The following is a 23,448-nucleotide window of genomic DNA, read 5'->3' as shown; positions in this document are numbered from 1 at the left end:
TGTGTATACATGCCCACTGAGGGTCAGTCCCAGGGCCTGTGCATGCTAAGCACAGAGGAGGTATGCCCCTCCCTTCTCATCTTAAAAGAAAAAAGAAAAGTCCTTCCTAAGACGTTTGACTGACTTCAGTTTAACAAAGGAATATTACATCTGTTAAGAAAGCATTTGTATATTTCCAGTGAAATAATACAATAATGAAACTATCTGAGCTATCTTATTCATTAATCCGGTATTGATGAAGCTAGTGTGAGCAAGTCAATGGAACCAGAATGGAACAATTTGATGCTGAAAGTCTCTCCACTGAGACATTAATTCCTGAAAGAGGAAGATGCTTGCTTGTTGGCTTCACAGACACAGTTAAACTTAGTTTGATCATCCCAAGTACAAAGCATTTTTCTCTTCCAACCTGAAGCAGCAGTGCAGAGAACTGGTCGCTCCTGCCATGTACATAGATGATGGTAAGGGAATGAGCCCAAGTTCAGAATTAAGGGATTCATGGAGCTCCATTTTGGAACTTAAGAGCATCCGTTCCTCACTAACTTTTCACCAAATAGCCTGTGTGTTGGAATTTTTGTATCAATTATTTCACTAGAGGTTATAAGGTAAATTTATATGTTTTACTTCTCAATGATCAAATTTCAATATATTTCAAGAAGCTTTAATACTTTCAAATGTGCTCTTCAAGTTTTAAAAGTCAAACGTAAAAGTTAAACGTTTAAAAATATAGGTATCATAATATATTTTTAATGAGAAATTGCTAAACTTGTATTTTCTTTGTGTTTGCAGCAAAATAAGAAGCCACCTTATTGGGATAAGCCTATCTTTGAGTCCTACCCGCGACCTCCAGCTCACATCCTCGTTCTCACTCACGTGGGTATTGTGATTGGAACCCTGTTCGGGTACATCAGGGACCTTTTGAGGCACTGGGGAATAGAAAAATGCAACGCCGCTGTAGAGAGAGAAGAACAAAAAGTACGTACGTTTGCCTTTCTCGATCTGGTCAATGTCTACCCTTCTCAAAAATAATGAATAAGGCACAGAACCTAGAAAGAAGGATATATTTAGGAACTACTCATCTTAAATTCCATTAATCTCTCCTCACTAAGTCCTGTCTCTGATGTAATTGTGGCCTTGTTTTTTCACAAGCATTTATTGGAATACTATTAATTGCCAGATACAGAATTTAAGCTTTCTTGCTCATTATCATAATTTATTTAGACAGTATTTCTTTTTTCTTTTTTAATTAATTTATTTTTTTATTAATCACAGATTATTCCCTTTGTATCCCAGCTGAAGTCCCTACCTTGTCCCCTCCCAATCCCATCCTTTCTTCTTCATCTCCTCCCTTGTCTCTCCCCTAGTCCACTGATAGGGGAGGTCCCCCTCCCCTTCCATCTGACCCTAGCCTATCAGGTATCATCAGGACTGACTGCATTGTCTTCCTCTGTGGCCTGGTAAGGCTGTTCTCCCCTTAGGGGTTGGTGATCAAACTGCCAGCCACTGAGTTCCTGCCAGAGACAGTCCCTGTTCCTATTACTAGGGAACCCACTTGGAGATTGACCTGTCATGGACTACATCTGTGCAGGGGTTCTAGGTTATCTCCATGCATGGTCCTTGGTTGAAGTATCAGTCTCAGAAATGACCCCTGGGTCCAGATTTCTTGATTCTGTTGCTTTCGTTGTGGAGCTCCTGTCCCCTCCAAGTCTTTCTCTCTCCCCTTTCTTTCATAATATCCCCTGTACTCTGCCCAAAGTTTGGCTATGAGTCTCAGCATCTGCTTTGATACCCTGCTAGGTAGAGTCTTTCAGAGGCCCTCTGTGGTCCTGTCCTGTTTCCTCTTTTCTCCCTCTTCCAATGTCCATCCTGTTTGCCTTTCTGAGTGAGGATTGATCATCTTACTCAGGTTCTTCCTTCTTGCTTGGCTTCGTTAGTTGTGTAGATTTTAGTATGTTTATCCTATATTGTATGTCTAATATCCACTTATAAGTGCGTATATACCATGTGTGGCTTTCTGCTTCTGGGATACCTCACTCAGGATGATCTTTTCTAGTTCCCACCATTTGCCTGCAAACTTCATACATACTAGAGAGGATGTGGAGAAAGGGGAACCCTCCTCCATTGCTGGTGGAGATGTAAACTTGTACAACCACTTTGGAAATCAATCTAGCACTTTCTCAGACAATTAGGAATAGTGTTACCTCAAGATCCAGCTATACCATTCCTAGGCATATATCCAAAATATGCTCAAATACATAAGAAGGACATTTGCTCAACCATGTTCATAGCAGCTTTATTCATAATAGCCCGAATCTGGAAACAACTCAGATGTCCATCAATGGAGGAATGGATACAGAAATTGTGGTGCATTTACACAGTGGAATACTACTCAGCAATTAAAAACAAAGACAATATTTCTATAAAATATATGATAAAAGATCATCGTAATGATGAGTGAACCAATGTGAAAGACACCAAGGAAAGCAAGAACACCAAGAGGTACTTTTCTCTGCTCTTCTAGATTCAGTATCATGCGTGCTCTATTCCAAAATAAGAACATGTATCTGAGTGAAATGTGACATTTTTATTTCATCCAGGTCAGGATTTCTCAACAGCTGCACTACTGGTGTGTCTCACTGGATGGCTGCTCTGTTTGAAGAGACCTGTGCATTGAGGGAATTCAAACAGCATCCCTGGCCTTCACACACTGGATTTGCCTTTAATACTGACTGACACACATAGTGATGATTAAGTCACTCTGTTTAGAAACATTTACCTAGCTATTTTGAAAAATGTCTATATTGCCTTATTTCGGCTCTGAGCTAGAAAATAAATGGAAAGATAGAGATCTATCATGTATGTGTATTAACTAGTTCTTTGAAAAAGTCATACACATTTTGATCATATTCATACCATCCAACTCTTTCCATTTCAATCCTCTTCTCTACATATCCAACTTTGTGTCCCCCACTCCCACCCACCCACCCCTTTTTTTTATTTAACCCTTTAAGTGTTATCTGTGATGTACAAATATTCTTCTTGGATGTGTGGTCTTGAACTGGTGTGTGGTCAACTTAACCAGAAGCTTACTCTAAAAGAAAACTGACTTCTTCTCCCAGAGCTACAATTACCAAGAGTTTCCCAGCTGTCAGTGGGATTTCATATCCACTTCTCTCTATGCTGGAATTTGGCCTGTCTTGAGCTTGCACAGGTCTGTTCTGCACAAGTCTGTTTTTTAGTTAGTGACTTGGACAAAGATGGCATGCAGCCTAACTTGGGTTTTAAAAGAATCCCATTGGTTGCCTGTTAAGGAATTTTTTTCCTACTGAGGCTGTATCTTTGACACTTAGGAATTATCATTTTTAACTTATTGTATAAGTTTAAAGAAAATAAAAAAATTGCCATACTGCAGAAGATTCAATACTATTTTATATCTATGGTTTTAGGTGGAATTCTCTCTTTCTTGCACCATATCCCCAAATCACTGGGTCCTTATTGTCTTTCTTACAGTGAGCTCTTTGTTTCAGAAATACAAAAATAAGTAAGTCGAGTGACAAATCAAATCTACAGATAGACAACAATAAGTCCTAGCATAATAGTTCTATCTTTGGAATACTCAACCTTCATGGGCAGGAAACAGTCTGAAATGTTATGAGATCATAGATCATCAAATAAACTCATAGATTTTAATAACAAAACCTATATCACAGCTATTAGAAAAATGGAGTGATCTGAAGTTGTCAAACATAACCCGTAGAGTGGGAAATTCACATGCAACAAGTCCCTTCCGCATGTGTTTATGAGCATTCTTTCTTACCTGAAATCATAATTTCCTACTGAGACACCCTCTCACTGTCATTAAGCACCGCAGTGGGAAATAACAGAAAGGGGTGTGGCTAGGGCATAGCCACTTCCCATCGAAAGTGGCATATTTTCTGAATTTTCCTCTAGAGTCAACCAACTCAAGGACTGAGTAGGCAAATCAGTAGCACAAAGAGATGTTCCACAATGGCCTTCCCATGAGCCTTTCTCAGAGAAGCAGCTCCACACTATGAGGAAGAGCAAAGACGCTGACAATGAGAAAGCTGATTCTCTGCTATTCAGCGCGTCCACAGGTACTTGGTCTGTCTACCAGGAGCCACATGCGTAACGAAAACTGACTCACCCCTCCCAGAGCCACCGGTTGTCTATAGTCACTGAGTTTGGAGTGGACTTATTAACCCCTCTCACTCCTCACTGGGACTCTGACAAGCTTGATAATGTGCAGGTCTTAGACAGGCAACCATGGCTGCTGTGAGTTCATCAGTGTACTGGTCCTGTCCTGTCTTAGAGGATACCTTATTGCTCCAGTCCTTCCCACACCTGATTCTTATAACCTTTTTCATTCTCTTCCATGATGGTCCCTGAGCCTTGGGGGTAGGGTATAATATAGATGTCGCACTTACGGCTGAGCACTCTACAGTCACCTTTCTCTCTGCTCCGACTGAAACTTTTCTGCTGAGGTCTGAGATCTGCTTCAATGGTTACAGAGATACAAATTTAGAGATCAGTTTGATACTACCTCCATTTAGCAAAACAGTAGTAACAGGTCCATTGCTTGAGCCTGTGAGGTCCCCATCATGGGTTCCTGCTCATGTCTGCAGTACCCAATATGGGTGGGGCCTTAAAACCAGCCAGAAAGAAGTCTTACCCCGATAATATTCATTCTGCCATTAAACACATGGAAACATCCTGCTTTCCATGAGTAGCTTTACTGCACTTCTCATGGTTCAGAGTTAGGTAAGACTGTAGATTACCCCCCCAGCAGCAGCCATCTGACCTTCTAGTACTATGAGGAATAGACAGCCCTTGTTGTTCCTCAAGAGAGTTCATGGTCAGTGCTCACTTGATTTCTCCATGTTCTGTGGCCAATGTATATGTTGTCCTCAGCAACGCATCTTTAATTACCACAGGTTCTGGTAGGTATTCAAGAGTAATGGCAGTAGTGTATATTCTGATGTCTCTAGGACACTCTGACCAAGCCCAACTTAGAAATCTTTGCCCCTGTTCCCTGAGAAATGCTCTCTGTCTCACCTAAATCACATCCACATTTCTTTCATTTGTTTCATCTTCTCTATAAGTTAAAATATTTCTATTGCAAGGAGGACCCATGGACATTCTGTTCTCTCATATTTAGTGAAAGCTATGGAGAGCCCCAGATAACGGTAGACATTTGCAATCCCAGCATTCAGGAGGTAGAAGCACAAAGACTACTAGCACAAGACCAGCCGCAGCTAAATTAAGATCCTGGTGGAAAAGAAAGCCAAAAGCCTAGATATTTTTGTACACACAGCACACACCAAATGTTAACAAGACAGCTTGAAACTGTATTGGATTCTTGAACTCCAATAACATTTTTCTGCCTAACGTCAACTATTACAAGTCAAATGATAAAAATCATAGACTCTCTCCTGTGAACCTCAAATCACTGCTGATCTTCACATTCACAGTGACCTTTTGTACAGGAACAGAAGCTGTTACCACTGCAACAAGAGAGACCTAGTCTCTCCATAAACTTGTCAGCTCAGTTCGTGGCCCTCAGCACGACACAGCGAGCCACCTGCCAACAGCAGTTTTCCAATCATTTCCTTAAATCACTACCAAGTTTCTCATGATTAGTGAGGGCTCCTACCACAGTTTGCATCACCCACCCATTCCTGAAACCACAATGCAGGAGTAAATTTAGATTCAAAAAATCAATACTAATAACTCAACGATTTTTTCCTACCGAATTGCTTGAGCATCAATACATTCCAATCCTATAGCTGAATTAACTCCTTATGTATAGAAAAAAAAAAAAAAAGACCTCCTTGTCTCTGCCACTTCCTCTTGAATTGAGCTAGCACCTTTGTTATCCTTTTTGACTTGACTGGCTGGGGATTGAACCTAGGACCTCCTATATGAAGTCTACCACAGAGATACTTTGCCCGCCATTTCATTCTGCCTTTTCTTTTGGCCGAATCTCATTAAATTGTCAAGTTTAGTCCTGAAATTACTCTGTTTTGTGAGCTCCATGAGGTTTCACCACCCATCTGTCCTTGTTCAGAAAAGACCTCTTTGTTGATTAACCAGGCTCTTCCGCTTCTCTGAAACTTCAATAGCAAATAAGATCTTGAAGAGAAAAAAAAAAAAAAACAGTAAAGACCAAAACTAACCTTCTACCTCTACTTCTATCAAAACAGGATTTTGTGCCATTGTATCAGGACTTTGAGAACTTTTATAAGAGGAACCTTTACATGAGAATCAGAGACAGCTGGAATCATACCACCTGCAGCTCCCCAGAGGTCTACATTGATGTAATGGAGAAAGTGTCTGATGACTATAACTGGACATTCAGGTGAAGCAGCCAGCTGGAAGGGCTTGATGGGTAAAGGCTCTTTCAGGGAAATTCTAGCATGGACACAGGTTACAGATCGGAAAAAAGGTGTAGATGAGGCTGATCTTCTGCTACCCAGCCCTCTGCAATTTCTCATTCCATGGTAGAAGAAAGGCAATTACGCTGTCAACCTGGTGTCTTCACATTTTACCGTTATAATTAAGCTGGACCTCTGTACTCAGTAGACGTACAACACACAGAGCCGCCTGAAAAGCCTTTATCAAATTCTTAGTCAAACCATTCCACCCTGCTTTCTCAGTGTTGGAATCAGTGGCAACTGTGGCTTTTTTTTTTCCTTCATAGGTTTTATAGCACTTTCACCCAGAACTTGAGTGTCATGAAGTCAATCATCCAGGAAAAATCAGTGCCTAGTAACACCCTGGGGACAAAAGCCTTTTACTAATGTTGGGCTTCACTATCAGGTTGCATCCCTCTAATGAAAAAGAACCCTTTAAACCAAGAACAAAAGTGGAAAGGACAGTGTGAGGCTTGGCCCAGACCGAAGCCTTTGAGGCAGTAGAGTACTGAAGGAGACAGACATGCGCATTCACTTCCGCATCTCCCTGCAGGCATACAGGAAGAGTTATCAAAGATGTCCTCAACATAGCCTCCTACAACTACCTGGGGTTTGCAGTCAAATATGATGAGTCCATGAGGTTCGTTAAGGATACTCTAGAAAAGTATGGCGTGGGTGTGGCCAGCACCAGAAATGAAATGGGTAAGCACACTGATTAATTTGGAATTTTGTCCTTTTGAGTCTCAGATTCACAGTAATACATATCAAATTAGGATTGTGTCGTACCTCAAATAAATGTGATAAAATTGGAGAAGAAGGGGCAGGAAGAGGTGGATCAGGAAGAGAAAAGAAGGGGGAGAAAAAAGAAAAAAAAAAGAAGAAAAGAGTCATAACCACATTTTTTTAATGTCAGCCATCCTGTTTTGCCATAGTTTTTTTAAGTATGTGCTTAATTATTCTGAACAGTTAAAATGGATCTTTCATGACCCAGACTTCTAAAATACCAATTATCATGCCTCCTTCAGGACAACCTTTACTTTCTTTCCCTCTTTGTTTTAATGGCATTCATCACTGATTAAACAATCTCGCTGTTGTATGAGTATATGCACGTCTCTGCTGCTCAAATGTGGATACCCTGAGCAGAGGGATCTGCCTTGTGGACAGCTGTGGTGGATGGAAGGATGGATGGATGGATGGATGGATGGATGGATGGATGGATGGATGGATGGATGGTAGATGAATTTCTGAATGTGCAAAATGGAGCAGATTATTTTCTTCTCTTCCAGAAAATAAAACAACTTTTCATCATAAAAGGGGTAGAATTGATGGGAAAGAAATTGCACTTCACAGAAAAACATAGTGCATACTTGCTCTTGCAAAATGTTTTCCAACTCTTCCTCATGTTGGTTTTTGATGCAGCATCTCATTTACTCTTTAAGAGCTCCTGTGCTCTGGGAAGCCTGTGTGGCACTATTTCCACCGTCTGGAGGAGAAAACTCAGGACCATAGTGTGTAGGTGATATCCTCTGCAGGACTTATAGCCTACCTTACAGTTTGGGTGAGGTCTGCTGTCTCTCCAGGTAGCAAATGAAGAGGCCACCAGCTTGGTTCAGGCCTGCTTTAGATCACAGGAGAATTTCATCAGTGGGACTTGAACAATTAATGAGTAACAAATGACAAGCTCTCAGATGATCCTTTGTTGGATGGGCTTGAAAAGCAATCTACCTGGCTGGAGGTGTACCCTTGGGGTTATCACATTATGCCAATAAACATTTTAGAGCATAATTAGTCAGATACGTGCAACAAATCACTCAAATTAAATAAAAGCCTTTTTAATAATAAATTCAAATCATTACTACATTTTAACTATTTTATTAATTCTTTGAGAATTTTATAAAATTTTCATTATATACACCTCAATTTTTCTCCTTAGCTCCTTCCAGATATATGCCTCCCCCCTTAAACTCCAACTTCCTGGCCTCTTTTACCTTTATTTAATAACCATTGTCAGAATTTGTGCAGTCCACATACCCTTTGGTGTTGAGCCATCCATAGGAATGTAGTCAGAGTACCTTAAAGAGAACTGACTTTTCTTTCCCCAGAAGCCATTAGCTGTTCACAGCTCCTCAGTTAGGGACTAGAACTCATGAACCCCTCTCCACTGCATGCTAGAATGCTCCCTGGCTTGATCTTGTGAGGGTCTCATGTGGGCAACCACAGCTGCTGTGAGGTTTAAGAATAGAGCAGTCCACTCAAGCAGAAGATACTGCTTTGTCCTTGTCCTCCATGACCTCTGGCATTTACAACATTTCAGACCCTCTTCTACGATGGTCCCTGAGCCTCCAGGAGGGATGTGACATAGATATACCATTTGTGGTTGAGTATGCCACTTATTCTCTGAACTTTCAGCTGCTTGTAAGTGTCTACATTGATCTCCATCCAGTAATGGTTTCTGACAAGATCGGAGAGCGTCACTAATCTGTTGGTAGAAAGGTATGAATGTAGAATACAGTTTGATCCTGTATTTATTTAGCAAAATAATAGTAGATTCATGCCAGGGCCTGTAACCTCTTCAGCCATGGTTATAGCCATGTTTCATTGTGAGGAATATATTTCCTCCTATAAAGAAGGTCTTAAGTCCAAGCAGAAAGCATTCACTACTAAACCCAAGGGCGTATCTTACCATCCCAGTCAATATTTCTGTTCACAGGGTTTGTAGTTGGGTATGATGGTCAATGATCTTTCCCCCAGCAGCCTTCAGAGTACCTTCCAGTATTTTGAGAGGTAACCAGGAGAGAGGCAGCTGTCTAGTCATTACCAACTGAATTTCTCTATTTTCTTTGATGAGTATGTGTGTTATCATTAGCAACAGGACCTTACCATCAAATTCTGATTGGCAACCAAGAGCAATGGCAATAGCTTGTACTGTTTTTGGGTCCCTGGGATACCTGTGACCAGCAACCAGAATTACATATCTGGCATTTGGGAATTTTATTTGGCATTCTGTGGCTTCTATGATGAACATAATTCTCTAAGTAAGATAATTCCAACTAAAAATTTTTTATATAAATACATATGATGCTTATAAAATAGTAGGCTTTTATATGGCCTTTTTAAACATCTTCATTGCATATATCTTTCCAACTTCTAATATCTTCTTCAATTTCTTTCTTCAGAGACCTGAAGTTCTTGTCATACAGGTCCTACACTTGCTTGGTTAGACTTCCACCAAGCTACAGCTACTTTATATTATCTGTGGCTATTATGAAGGATATAGTTTCTGGAATTCTTTTCTCAGTCCTTTTGTCATTTGTATACAGGAGGACTACTAATTTTTTTTTAATTAAGCCTGTATCCAACCATGTTACTGAAGGTGTTTATCAGCTGTAGGAGTTCTCTGGTGGAATTTTTGGGATCACTTATGTATATACTATGATATCATTTGCAAATAGCAATACTTTGATTTTTTCCTTCCTGATTTGTATGCCTTTGATCTATTTTAGTTGTCTTGCTGCTCTAGCTAGAACTTCAAGTACTAGACTAAAGAAATATGGACAGAGTGGGCAGCCTTGTCTTAGCCCTGATTTTAGTGGAATTGCTTTGAGTTTCTTGACAATTAATTTAACATTGGTCATCAGTTTGCTGTATATTGCCTTTAGTATGCTTAAGTATGTGCCTTGTATGCCTGATCTCTCCAAGACTTTCATCATGAAGAGGTGTTGGATTTTGTCAGAGGATTTTTCTGTATCAATTGAGATTATCATGTGATTTTTCTCTTTGAGTTTGTTTATATGGTAGAGTACATTGATGATTTTTTGTTGTTGTTGTTGAACAATTTCTGCATCCCTCAGATGAAGCCTACTTGTTCATGGTAGATGATGTAATTGATGTGTTCTTGGATTTTGTTTGCAGGTATAAAATATTTTTGTATCAACATTCATGAGTGAAATCAGTCTGAAATTCTCTTAGTTGAGTCTTTGGTTTAGCTATCTCAGTGACTGTAGCTTCATAGAATGAGTTTGGCAATGTTCCTTCTGTTTTTATTTTGTGAAATAGTTTAAGTGGTATTAGCTCTTATTTGAATGTCTACTAAAACCATGTGGCCCTGGGATTTTTTTTTTTTTTTTTTTGGATGGGAGACTTTTTGATGACTGCTTCTATTCTATTTCCTTTAGATTTTCTGCTTTTGTGGAATACATGCTTTTGAAGTAAGACAATGATTTTTTTGGATTTCTTCATTGTCTGTTTTTATGTCTCCCTTTTCATTTTTGACTTTATTAATTTGGATATTCTCCCTCTGCCTTTTAGTTAGTTTGGCTAAGGATTTGTCTGTCTTGTTTATTTTCTCAAAGAAGCAGCTCTTAGTTTCATTGATTCTTTTCATTGTTTTTATTATTGTTATTGTTCTTTTTGTTTCCAATTTATTGATTTCAGCCCTGAGTTTGATTATTTCCTGTCATCTATTTCCTCTTTGCCGCGTTTGGTTCTTTCTGTTCTAAAGTTTTCAGGTAAGCTGTTAAGTTACTAGTATAAGATCTCTCCCATTTCTTTATGAAGACGCTTAGTGCTATGAACTTTCCTCTTAGCACTGCTTTCATTGTGTCCCATAAGTTTGGGTATGTTGTGCCTTCATTTTCATTGAATACTAAAAAATCCTTAAATTCTCTGTGTATATCATCCCTGATCCTAGTGGTCACTGAGTAGGGAGTTGTTCAGTTCCCATGAGTTTGTAAGCCTTCTGTTGTTTCTGTTGTTGTTGAGTTCCAGCTTTAATCCATAGTGATCTGACAAGATACAAAGTGTTATTTCAATCATCCTGTATCTGTTGAGACTTCCTTTGTGACTGAGCATATGGTCAGTTTTGGAGAAGGTTCCGTGAGGTGCTGAGAAGAAAGTATATTCTTTTGTGTTTGGGTGCAATGTTCTGTAGAAATTTGTTAGGTCCATTTGATTCATGACATCTGTTAGTTTCACTGTCTGAATAACCTGTCCATTGGAGAGGCAGGGTGTTGAAGTCTCCCACTGTTAATGTGTATGGTTCAATGTGTGATTTAAGCTTTAATAATGTTTCTTTTCTGAATGTGGCTAACCTTGTATTTGGGGCATAGGTATTCAGAATTGAGACATCATCTTCATGGATTTTTCCTTTAATGAGTATGAAGTGTCCTTGCTCATTTCTTTTGAGCTTAATTTTGGTTGAAAGTCTATTCTAATGGATATTAGAATAGCTACTTCAGCTTGCTTCTTGGGTACATTTGCTTGGAAAACCTTTTTCAGCCTTTAGTCTGAGGTAATGTATATCTTTATTGCTTAAGTGTATTTCTTGTATGCAACAGAATGATGGGTCAATTTTCATATCCATTCTGTTAAACTGGTGTCTTTTTATTTGGGGAATTGAGATCTTTGATGTTGAGAAATATTAATGACCAATGGTTGTTACTTCCTATTATTTTGATGGTGGTCGTGGTAAAGTGTGTGTGTGTGTGTGTGTGTGTGTGTGTGTGTGTGTGTGTGTGTGTTGCCCTTTTTTTGGTTTTGCTGATGTGGAGTTATTCAGGCCTCCTCAGGTTGGAGTTTTTCTTCTAGTATCTTCTGTGGGGCTGGATTTGTTGATAGCTACTGTTTAAATTTGTTTTTGTCATGAGATATCTTGTTTTCTCCCTCTATGGTGATTAAAAGTTTTGCTGGGCATAGCAGTCTGTGCTAACATCTGTGATGTCTTAATGTCTGTCTATAAGATATCTATGCAGGCCCTCTGACTTTTGGAGTTTCTAAGGAGAAATCAGGTATAATTCTAATAGATTTGCCTTTATATGTGACTTGGCCTTTTTCCTTTGCAGCTTTTAATATTCTCTCTTTGTTCTGTACATTTAGTGTTTTGATTATTATGTGGCAGGATGATTTTCTTTTCTAGTCCACTCTATTTGGTGTTCTGTAAGTTTCTTAAATGTTTATAGATATCTCTTTCTTAGGCTGGGGATGTTTTCTTCTATGATTTTGTTAAAAATATTTTCTGAACCTTGGCTCTGGGAGTCTTTTTCTTCTTCTTTTGCTAATATTCTTAGGTTTGGTCTTTTCATAATGTCCCAGATTTTTTGGATGTTTTATGTCAGGAGCTTTTTAGATTTACCATTTTCTTTGACTCATGTATCAATTTCTTCAATAGTATCTTCTACACTTGAGATTCTGTTCTCTTCCCTAGGTTTCCCATCTCCAAAATAGCCTCAGGTTGTATTTTCTTTATTGCTACCAGTTCTGTTTTTTTAGATCTTGAACAGTTTTATTCATTTCTTTTGTTTGACTGTACTTTCCTGTACTTTTTATAGGATTTATTCAATTCTTTTACCTGTTTGATTGTATTTTCCTGTATTTCTTTGAAAATTTTATTTTCCTCCTTTAAGGCCTCTATCATTTTCATAACCTTAGATTTAAAATCCTTTTCTTGCCCTTTGGGTGTGGTATGTCCAGGGCTTGCTTGGTAGGATCACTGGTTTCTAGTAGTGCCATAAAGCCCTAAGTTTTGTTGCTTGTGTTCTTATGCTGGCCTCTAGCCCTCTGGTTGTCTTTGGTGTCAGCAGGCCTGCTGGTCCCTTCTCTAGGTTTGCTGTCTGTGTCCCAAGTGGGCCAGGCAGATAGGGAGGAGATGGAAAGATCTCCAAGCTGAAAAATTCTCTGGCACCTCACAGACTCCTCCAGATGGGAAACAATGGGGTTTGGGATCCTGGCCCAGCTCACCTCCACTAGGTTTACTGTCTGTGTCCCAGCTTTCATCCGGCACACTACTGGGAGAGAAAGACATCAGTGGTCTCACCAAGCACAAGACCCTGTGTGCTACAGTTTTGTTCTCATTTTTACCAGCACTAAAGACTGAACCCACAGTCCTTAATATGCAACACAAGTATTTTACCAACTGAGCTATATCCATAACCCGTAATCAGAATTTGTTGCTTTAGAAATGTATTCTAGAGGCCTTCACACAGAAAGAGAAAGAGAGTTATGATGTGAGTCAAAGGGCATGTTAACTTGCTTGATATTTTGCTGTCTAAATGTAGAGCAAAACACCACGATTATACGTAAAATCACAAAAAGTAATATGCTACAAGATAGTGTTTCTATATACGCCAGGCAACTGAACCCATGAAACTGCAACAATATGGTTGCCTAAATGAAAGCTGAAAAGATAAAACAACAACTGGCATGCCAACATGGATGAGGAAAACTCTCTCAAGGCTCCATCCCAAGATGAAGATCTGAGGACAAGTAATTGTTTCTAATAAGGGAGATCAGTCATCCCCATGTTATCCAGCCTCAAAGTACATACAGTTATAGCCAACATTTAATGAACACAGCAAATTTTATATATAAATTTGTGCATATGTACAACAATAGTAATTAAAGAATAAGAAGCCATGAACTTGAGAAGTAAGAGGGAAACTTGAAAGAGTTTAATGGGAGAAAGAAAGGAGAGAAAATTATGCCAATACAGTACTCATGCATGAAGTTCTCAAAAAAATAAAAAGTAAAGAAGAAAAAAACAGAAATAAAAGAATGAGAATATGAGCTACATCTAAGATGGGATTTTAGGTCCTCTCCGTACATTGTCTTTAGTTGGGGTATCATTCTCTTCAGGGCCCCCAGGGCTCAGTTTTGTTTGTTTGTTTGTTTGTTTGTTTGTTGCTCTGTTGGTATCATTTTGGAGCTCCTGTCCCCTCCAGGTCTTTCTATCTCACCCTTCTTCCATAAGACTCCCTGCACTCTGCCCAAAGTTTGGCTGTGAATCTCAGCCTCTGCTTCGATACTTTGATCAGGAGAGTCTTTCAGAAGACCCTTTTAGAAGGCTCCTGTCCTGTTCCCTGTCTTCTCCCACTTCTGATGTCTATCCCATTTGCCCTTCTGAATGAGTATTGAACATCTTCCATAGGGTCTTCCTTGTTGTTTAGCTTCTTTAGGAGTATAGATTTTAGTATGTTTATCCTATATTATATGTCTAATATCCACTAATGAGTGAGTATGTACCATGTGTGTCTTTCTGCTTCTAGGATACCTCACTCAGGATGATCTTTTCTAGTTCCCATCATTTGCCTGCAAATTTCATGATTTTCTTGTTTTTAATACCTGACTAGTATTCCACTGTGAAAATGCACCACAATTTTTGTATGCATTCTTCCACTGAGGAACATCTAGATTTTTTCCAGCTTCTATCTATTAGAAATAGAGCTGATATGAACATGGTTGAGCAAATGTTCTTGTTGCACATAGACTCAGTCTCCAATTGGGGTCCCTAGTAAGGGGAGCAGGAGCTGTCTCTGGCATGAACTCAGTGTCAGGCTCTCTGATTACTTCCCCCTGGAGAGTGCAGCCTTGCCTGGCCACAGAGGAAGATGATACAACCAGTCCTGATGAGACCTTATAGGCTAGGGTCAGATAGAAGGGGAGGAGGACCTTCCCTATCAGTGGACTAGGGGAGGGGCATAGAGGAAGAAGAGGGAGGGATAGAGGGAGAGATTGGGAGGAGATGAAGGAGAGGACCACAGCCAGGATACAAATTGAATAAATTGTAATAAATGATAATAATAAACACAAAAAAGAATGAGAATATGAATTGAAGAATAAATCATTTTGTCAGTTAATGGTTCTTATCATCAGTATCATTTACCATAAAAATACATCACAACTGCACAACCATGTCTCCCTTAGACACCTGGCTTGCTTCTGATTCTAATTTCCTACTAATGTTTAATTTAGCAAGAGGTGGTGAGTGTTTTGCTTAAAATTAAGTTCTAAGTAGGTAGGCAGACACAAGCACATTCTGCTGTTGGTCTTTGAACACAGCAGCCAGACAAGGCATCTGGTTTCATGTCTTCTGAATGCTTAACAAAAAGTAAATTCTATCAAGAGGCAATATAATCCCATTAACTGCAAGTAAGAGCATCAGGCACCCAAAGACTTCTGTCTGGTTCCTGAGGCTATGGTCCTCTAGGCACAAGGACTGATGCTGCCTAGAATGCAGGAAGCCTCATGCAAGCAGAGCGGCACAGATGTGGATGGATAGCTCAGCACCATTGGAATGGATGGACGGGGAGGACTGGCTGATTTTCATGTCAACTGGCAGCCTGTGCTAAGGCCAAGTCTGGAAACACAAGCAGCCTATTATAAGCCAATGTGACTACTCACAGTTAGGGAAATAGCTTCATATAGGACACAGAGAAATAATTGGTGACTGTGAAGTGGATTTCTCACTTACACACTGACTCATTTGTTACCATTCAGTGTTAGTTGTCAGTATGAAGGCCAGAGATGTGTACATTTTGACTGAGGGTAAGCCAGTCAGTATCACTAAAAATCTAACAGAATCATGTAGTCCATGCCCAGAAAGCTGGTAATTTATCCTGAATCTACTTTTTATTCACTTGACTTATGGCAATCAACTCAGTGTTTGGCTTCTGAAAGTATCACTTAGTGAGCTGGCAAGAGGAGAGATCCAGTTCATATTTATTCTTTTATTCACATAGCAGATTAGCAGATTTTAGTAGCCTGCTGGATGAGGAAAACCTCAAAGAAATAGCAGGAAATAATATATACATATCATAGCAATTTATAGAGCAACTGACACTAGCCAAATAAAAACTATTGAACATTTGTCTGTTCCTTCAACTAGGACTATAGTTATGCTTTATTAGGATTTATAAAAGGCATCATTTCTATACCAAAGATAAGCTATTGATGTTACTTCTAAAGCTACCCAAATATTTGGACTAACTGCAACTAAACATCTTTCCTAGATTGAGGCACAGCCTGATGTCTGTAGACAGGAAGCTTATCAACTTTCTAATGGCTATTTGCTCTCTTGAATTGTCCTTAGTATGCAATGTAGTGTACTAAGAAAGCAGCACTTAATTAATTAAAAAGTCATCTTTTTATTAATCTGTAAAGAAGTTCTTGTATCGGAAAAGCTCCCAAGAGAGTCTTTGGCAGATGCACATCTGCTAGCTGCTTGGCTGTCTATTTGCCTAACAGCATATCCCACGCCATCCCAAGGACTTTCGGTGATTCAGCTGTTGTGGCTGAACATGTTGAATGTGAGGTTTAGAAAGATAAAGGTGGAGTTTACCTTAAGTATCTGTTCACATATATCTGGGTGATTTGGTTGTGACATATTTACTCATTTGATTCTCTGGGCAGGAAAGAGTTATGAGAAAAGTTACTGAGTTAACTAATTTGGCCACTTTCTATCTTAAAACCTTTTCTGCAAATAGTGGTATTTCGCTACCAAGTTATTTTGTTGCTTTGGCTTTGTCTGGATTTTTTAATTTAAATTTTATTTTTTTTATACTTTGTTCACTTTACACTGCAATTGTAGCCCCCTCTACAGTCTCTTCCTGGTCCCATCCTCCCTCCCTCTTTCCCTTAGTCCTCTCCCCTTTCCTCAGAAAGAAAGAGCCTCCTCCCCTACTGTCTGACCCCAGCCTATCAAGTCTCATTAGGACTGCCTTCTGCCTGGATCTTTCATATTCCTAATTTCATTTTCTACTCTGAGTTCATATATGTCTTAATTCTCTACAAAAAGACTCCATATAATTCTTTAGGTACATAATGAATGTCAGCACTAGGCAAGGCATTGTTTTTATCATGACAAAACATCTACTACAGTGTCACAATTTTTACTCGCACAAACATTCTGATGTTGTAAGTACCTGGAAAGTCAGGGATCACCTGGGCCTGTCTGCTATGAGAAAGTGAACGAGAGCTTCCACTATGACAGAAGAGTGTTCTATCAGGAAGAAAGACAGGAGCGCTTACCTGAACTTTCCAGTCTCTTTACCAGCCTTCAGAGACAGTAGCCAGAGCTTGCTCAGCTGCTAATGGCAGGTCTGGGGCCAGAACCCAATCTCCTACCTTTGAGTCGCCTACTCCTGTGACTATCCCCTTTGGAAGGCAATGTCTTCTAAACAAAAACCGGTCCAGCAAACAATCATGAGCTCACATGTTCATCTTCAACATTCATTCACTTTCTGTTGTATAACACATTTGATGATACAAAATTTTATGTCAAAATTTCAACCTTTTTTACATTTTGTTATTGTTTTGTGTGAATGTAAGAGGTGTGTGTAGAAGTCAGGGAGTAACCATGGGGGTTGGTTCTCTCCTTTCACTGAGTTCTGGGATATGAACTCAGAAAATTATGTTTGCATGAAAGTTCTCTTTTCATCCAAGCCATGTCTTCAGTGTATTTAACCTTTAACCGCGCCACTGAAACTTCAGTAAGAATGACTGTATTGTGTATTGTTTCCCACAACTCTTGCATAAATGAATTCAGGTTTGAGAAGGCCAGCAACAGCTTGTGTATTATACTGTGATTTCTCAGAAAGGAAAAGGTCGCTGTTCAAAACTCCTCCTTAATATTGAATGCAAAAATATTTTAAAAATAAATCTTTGAACTGACCAATTAATACTTTCTAAAAATTTATCTTTAACCATTTTAGCATAATAAAGAAGCTGATTTACCAATGAGAATAGAATCTTGATATTTCAGCTGAGTAGTAATACATATCAATTGTTACACTAGAAAAGCGTATGTATATGGCCCTACACATGGCAACGATACTGCTCTTCTTCAAGTCTCAGCAACAGCTCCTACGTCCGGTAGATGCAAGTTACAGCTCACCACTTGCACGTCTTTCTGTTCTCAAACTTGAATTTCTTTATCCCTGGAGCGTCAGAAGAAACACACAGTGCAATCATTCCCACTCAAGGCTTGCCAGGGTAGTTAAAAGTCTATGTTGTCACACTGGAGAGGGCTCAGTGGATAAAGCCATTTACCATGCAAACCTAATCAAATCTATCTTCTAGGGAAAATGTCAAGTAAAAAATAAAGCAGGATCTGTCACTTTTAATTTACTGTTTAAACATAGAACCAAAACAAAGTCTCTTGGTGCTGTTTTTTATATTCATATTACATCTCAATGTGCACACTACATTTTACATGTCTGCAGTCAAATGAAATCCTATTAAAATATTAACTATGTGTTGAGCAGGAAATATATTGAAGTACTTTAATTTTAAAATTGAAAGCAAGTTAATAAAATTCATGTATAATTAGGAACTCAGTTCTTCAACTTCACTAACTACATAACTCGTAGCTATGACACTGGCTACTGTAGATCTAGAAAGTGAAATGATTACAAACAAAATTTAGAAGGCATTAGTCTTTGCTACCATCAAGAAGTAAAAAGATTACAATATTTAAGAAGAGATAAGCAAAGAAAAATATAAAAGGTTCTGGCCTGAGCATGGTGAGGTGAGCCTGTAATCCTCACACTCAGGGAGTTGAAAGAGGACGCTCACTAATTTGAGGGCATCCAGGGCTACATAACAAGACAATGTCAAAGAAAAGAAAGAGAAAAGGGGGAAAAGGTGGTAGGAAAATGAGGAAGAAGAGGATGAGGAAGATGAAGAAGAAGAGGAAGAAAGGACATAAGAAGTAAAACAAACATTTAGAGTTAGGTTAAATTATCTCTGTTGGGTTATATCGGAAACATCTTTAAACTTTGGTTTTTCTTCTCTGTAAAGTATTATTACCTGAACTAATGGAGGCCAAAGATTAAAAGAAATCATTTAGATGGCAAATTTGTCAGAGTATCTAATACATTCCAAAGATTTTATAAACTCAACTATTGCCCTTGGTAGATATATTAGTTGTGGTATCTGTGTGCATTCAGGTAAATGAAATCTCAAAGAGGGTTGTAACAATTACTTGTGGGATACAGGAATGTTTGTGGTGTGTTGTATAAGTTCTATGGCATTTTAGATCATACGGAGGTTAAGTATATAGCTCAATGGATTTTTAAAAAGCAAATACCCATGTGTATCCAACAACATACAAATACACAGCAGTAGGAAAATCCTAGAACAATTGTCATGTTGAAAACTAAAACAAATAATCACTGCCCTGACATATATGTCCCAACACAACCTACACTCAAGAGTCCATCTTCCTTCCCAAAATGTGTCCACACCACCGAGTAGGGCGATATTTTTTGTCTCTCCTTAAGCTACATTCAACTGTGTTTCCAAAATTAATACATCCATTTTATAGCAATGGACTCTGATTTGTTTCTAGATTGGAAGCAGGCTATAGGTATGTGCTAATGTGTGTGTGGTGGAATCTGAGTTTTTAAACTTGAGCTTGCTTAAAAGCATGAGTCACTGCTTACATCACTTCTGCCCAGGTACCTTGGATATACACAAGGAGCTGGAGGACCTCATGGCAAAGTTCATGAATGTAGAAGCAGTGATGGTCTTTGGGATGGGATTCGCAACCAACTCAATGAATATCCCCATATTTGTTGGAAAGGTAAGAACGTGTTGCCATGTGTCTGCTGCTATATTATTCCTAAGAATTACTCCTTCAGACAAGTCCTTTATCAGAAGTGTTGCCAAAAGGGCTATTTTCTCAACATCAAAATCTTTCAATAAATAGATCAACATAGTCTAGCCAATCTCTTCATTGTGATGCTACCAGTTGTTGAATTGCTAGACTAAATGTGGATCAAATGCCATCATTAATAGTAGCTTAGAAAAGCCCGTTTTAATGAAGTTCATCTACATTTGTCACATAGCAAGTACTTACTAAGCACTGCTTTAGCCCAATTTTTTTTTCTTTTTTCATCCACCTGTTCATTTAGTTAACTAATTATTGAGATTCTACACATCATGGCAGAAGTCCAAAGAAAGAAAAAATATACTAAATGCAATTGGATGGGTAGAACAGGACAAGGACATACATACATGAGAAATGTAGGAGCTGCTAGCTCTTCCTCACATAGCTTGCAATGCCTGTGCTAGGGTCATGAGAACAGAACATTGAGCGTGGTCACACTGCTTCTTGGAACGATGAAAAAGGCACTGCATGTACAAAGCATGAAGGAACCAGCACACAGGCTCATGATCCAAGAAGAGACCCACAATGAAGGCCCATGCCAAATTACAAAGAAGCTCATATTGCCAACCATGCCAGAGGGGTTCAGGGTGTGCCAAGGAAAAGATGGGTGTGAGCTGCCACACTTTAAGTAAGCAAGTGTGATCATCAGATTTATGTTTTTGAAAAATGTAATGATAACTAACTGTAACATATGATCTTAAATTGGATTCTTTGAAAGTTCGTTGAAAAAATGAAAATAACACCATTAAAATATCAGAATACTTGGAAAAATATTAATTTTGATGAATATTCACTGCTGATCGACAACAGATATAACACTTAATATAAAATATAAAATTTCTTGTTAGCAAAAACTGCCTTATTTATAATGATTACACAGCTAAAGAACACAGAGATAAGTTACCATGAGGTTTACAATAATTCTTACATGCTTCAAAAGAAAAATTACAAAATATATATATACATATATATATATATATATATATATATATATATATATATATATATATATGTTTCACTGTGGAGATATGACAATTTTTCTAGCTAAATCTATTGTATGTGAAATTACCAAAAAAATATAAGGCAAAACTCAATTCCAGGTTACCACAGAAAACAAGAGTCATTATTTCTGTAAATTTTAGGGTATGCCTGAACAGCTCTCTAATGTATGAATTTTAAAAGAAAAAAATTCTACAGGTATAATGTATGCAGAGCAGTATTTTCCACTCACCTCACACTGAATTCTGTACACACTTTCCCAAATTCAAAGTTTTTAACTTAAAACACAGATGCTTCTGTCTTTATGAGATGTTACCACAGGAAGAATGAGAATACAAGGGAAGACTTTGAAATGCCTTGCTATAAAAGCCCTGGGATTCCAGGGGAACTGATCAGAGCAATCCAAACAATCTAGCACAACATCAAGTACCAAACAAGTGTAAAGGCCTCTGCCAAACATCATTCTTCTAGCCCAAGCTCAATCCTGTAGACTCTAGCTGGTATTTAAATGTTATCTTTCTGTTGAAAACTCTTTGCAAATGTTTCAGTAAACAGGCAATGTCTTACAAACTGCTGCTGTCACCGTGAGCTAGCTGAAAGATTAGATTTTGTCCATATAAATACCAGCTGAAATTTAATCTTTTCAAACTAACTAGATCTCTGATTTAGCATAGGTTTTGGTGTCTCCTAGCTCCTGCATGTTGCCTTTCCTTTCCTTATCTTGTGGTCTGTGTTTGTGTTCTGCACAGGGATGCCTCATTCTAAGTGATGAGTTTAACCACTCATCTCTCGTCCTGGGGGCTAGACTCACTGGTGCAACCATAAGACCCTTCAAACACAACAGTGAGTATCTGTGAATTTACTCAAAACACACTGCCTTGGTCCCCAACAATGGGGGATTATTCGCGAGACTTTGCCCTTGCTGGCCAAACTGGCCAGTTAGCCTAATGAAAGACAATTATGTTTATATTCACTGCTTGCTTGTTAACCTCTGGTGACTGGAACAAATGGCTGAAGTATATTAAACGTCCAGATTGCTAAGCGTTACCAAAACACACTAATGTCACTGTTAGTGGTCTTGTGATGTGGCCTCTAAAGACGGGCTTGATATCTTAGGTACCATTTAATTTTCAGAGGTGCTGTAATTCTCCCTTCTTGTAACCTTGTCTTGGAAAAGTTCAAAGACTTTAAATTTTGAGCTACACTTAAACAAAAAGTTAGCTCTTGTTATTGGTCTAATACCTGTTTTCCTTATCCCTGCACTAAAAAGCGCTCGTATCTCTATCCTCCAAATATTCTTAGACTGCCTTAAAATGTCCTTTCAGGGCCAAGAGAGATGGCCCAACAGTTTAGAGCTTTTGTTTTTCTTGTGGAGAACCCAGGTTCAAAACCCAGCCCCCACATGGTAGCTTACAACAATCTAACTCCAGTAACAGGGGATCTATACTCTCTTCTCACTGCTGTGGGCACGGGCACACATGTCCTGCACATACATGCATACATACATACATACATATGTACATACATACATATATACATATTATAGACTTACATACGTGCAGGCAAAACATTCATAGACATAAAACAGAATTTACAGAAGTGTCCTTCCAGGCTCTGTGCCAACTGGTGGAGTGTGGTGTGGGTGATGCAGAAGACTATTCCTTTACAGATCAGCTCAGACACTACCAGGAGTCTTAGCAAAACACCTTAAAAGAAGCAGGTCATGATTAGTGACACCTATGTCCTCTGGTTTGCGCCACTGTCTGTAAACCCTTTCATCTTTCTTGCCTTCAATGATCTCATCTGTAAAGCTAAGGAAGGCATTGACATATACGATCTTTAAAGTGCTGTTCCTGTCACATTGGCATCAGAAGCTCTCCTTCATTTGTGTGCATGCCCATTCAAGTGCACACACACACACACACACACACACACACACACACACACACCTTTTTAAGCTTTTAAGCACCTTTCTCTCTTTCTTTCCATTCCTCTCAACTTTCTTTGTTTCTGTTCCTTCGTTACCCCTTCCTTGTAAAAGTTCACAAAGAGTAAATAAAAAGGAAGACTGATAACAAGCAGGAAGGATTACATTGGTTCTTTTTATGCATACCTCAGAGCAAGCTCAAGCCATAGAACAATCATCTCATGAAAGAGGAAAGAAAATGCGTATGAGTAGTTGTGGTGAGAATTTAAGAATTTTTGTTTCTTTAAAAAAAACACAGAAATATTATAAGAATATGTTTTCATTTTAATCCCAGGTGTGGGATGTGGGGCTGCTTCAGATTGTCCACAGCACTGACTATGATTTGCCTTATGCTCTAGCAGAGGCATGGTATTGCTAGCTGTAGACAGCTTCTGAGAGTGTGTGAAATTTGAAATTCTGGGAACTTTTCAGAGGGTATATAAATGCTAGGGCCCCAAGAGATGCGGTTCATCATTGTTGGTTGTTTGGGAGGGTTGGTTGCTGTTTGATAGTAGTTGTGGTCAAAAAAGAGGAAGGAAAGAAAGAAAGAAAGAAAGAAAGAAAGAAAGAAAGAAAGAAAGAAAGAAAGAAAGAAAGAAAGAAAGAAAGAAAGA

At 38.8% G+C, this 23,448-nt stretch overlaps 1 protein-coding gene across 1 annotated transcript in view; it reads left to right on the top strand.

The window, feature by feature from the left end:
* The window catches only part of Sptlc3 (serine palmitoyltransferase long chain base subunit 3), a 100,503-nt gene that overhangs the window by 26,368 nt on the left and 50,687 nt on the right, over positions 1 to 23,448 (top strand). Inside the window, exons 2-6 of the mRNA XM_055602687.1 lie at positions 787 to 972; positions 6,219 to 6,373; positions 6,982 to 7,130; positions 19,658 to 19,782; positions 21,618 to 21,711. Coding sequence (XP_055458662.1) covers positions 787 to 972; positions 6,219 to 6,373; positions 6,982 to 7,130; positions 19,658 to 19,782; positions 21,618 to 21,711 — 709 coding nt within the window. The remainder of the gene's footprint in view (positions 1 to 786; positions 973 to 6,218; positions 6,374 to 6,981; positions 7,131 to 19,657; positions 19,783 to 21,617; positions 21,712 to 23,448) is intronic.

The sequence above is a fragment of the Psammomys obesus genome, unplaced genomic scaffold (genome assembly GCF_907164565.1).
Source record: "Psammomys obesus unplaced genomic scaffold, mPsaObe1.curated_primary_1811, whole genome shotgun sequence".
Classification (NCBI taxonomy): domain Eukaryota; kingdom Metazoa; phylum Chordata; class Mammalia; order Rodentia; family Muridae; genus Psammomys; species Psammomys obesus.
Note: the sequence above shows the minus strand (reverse complement) of the source record. Positions and strands in the feature narration are given on the sequence as shown.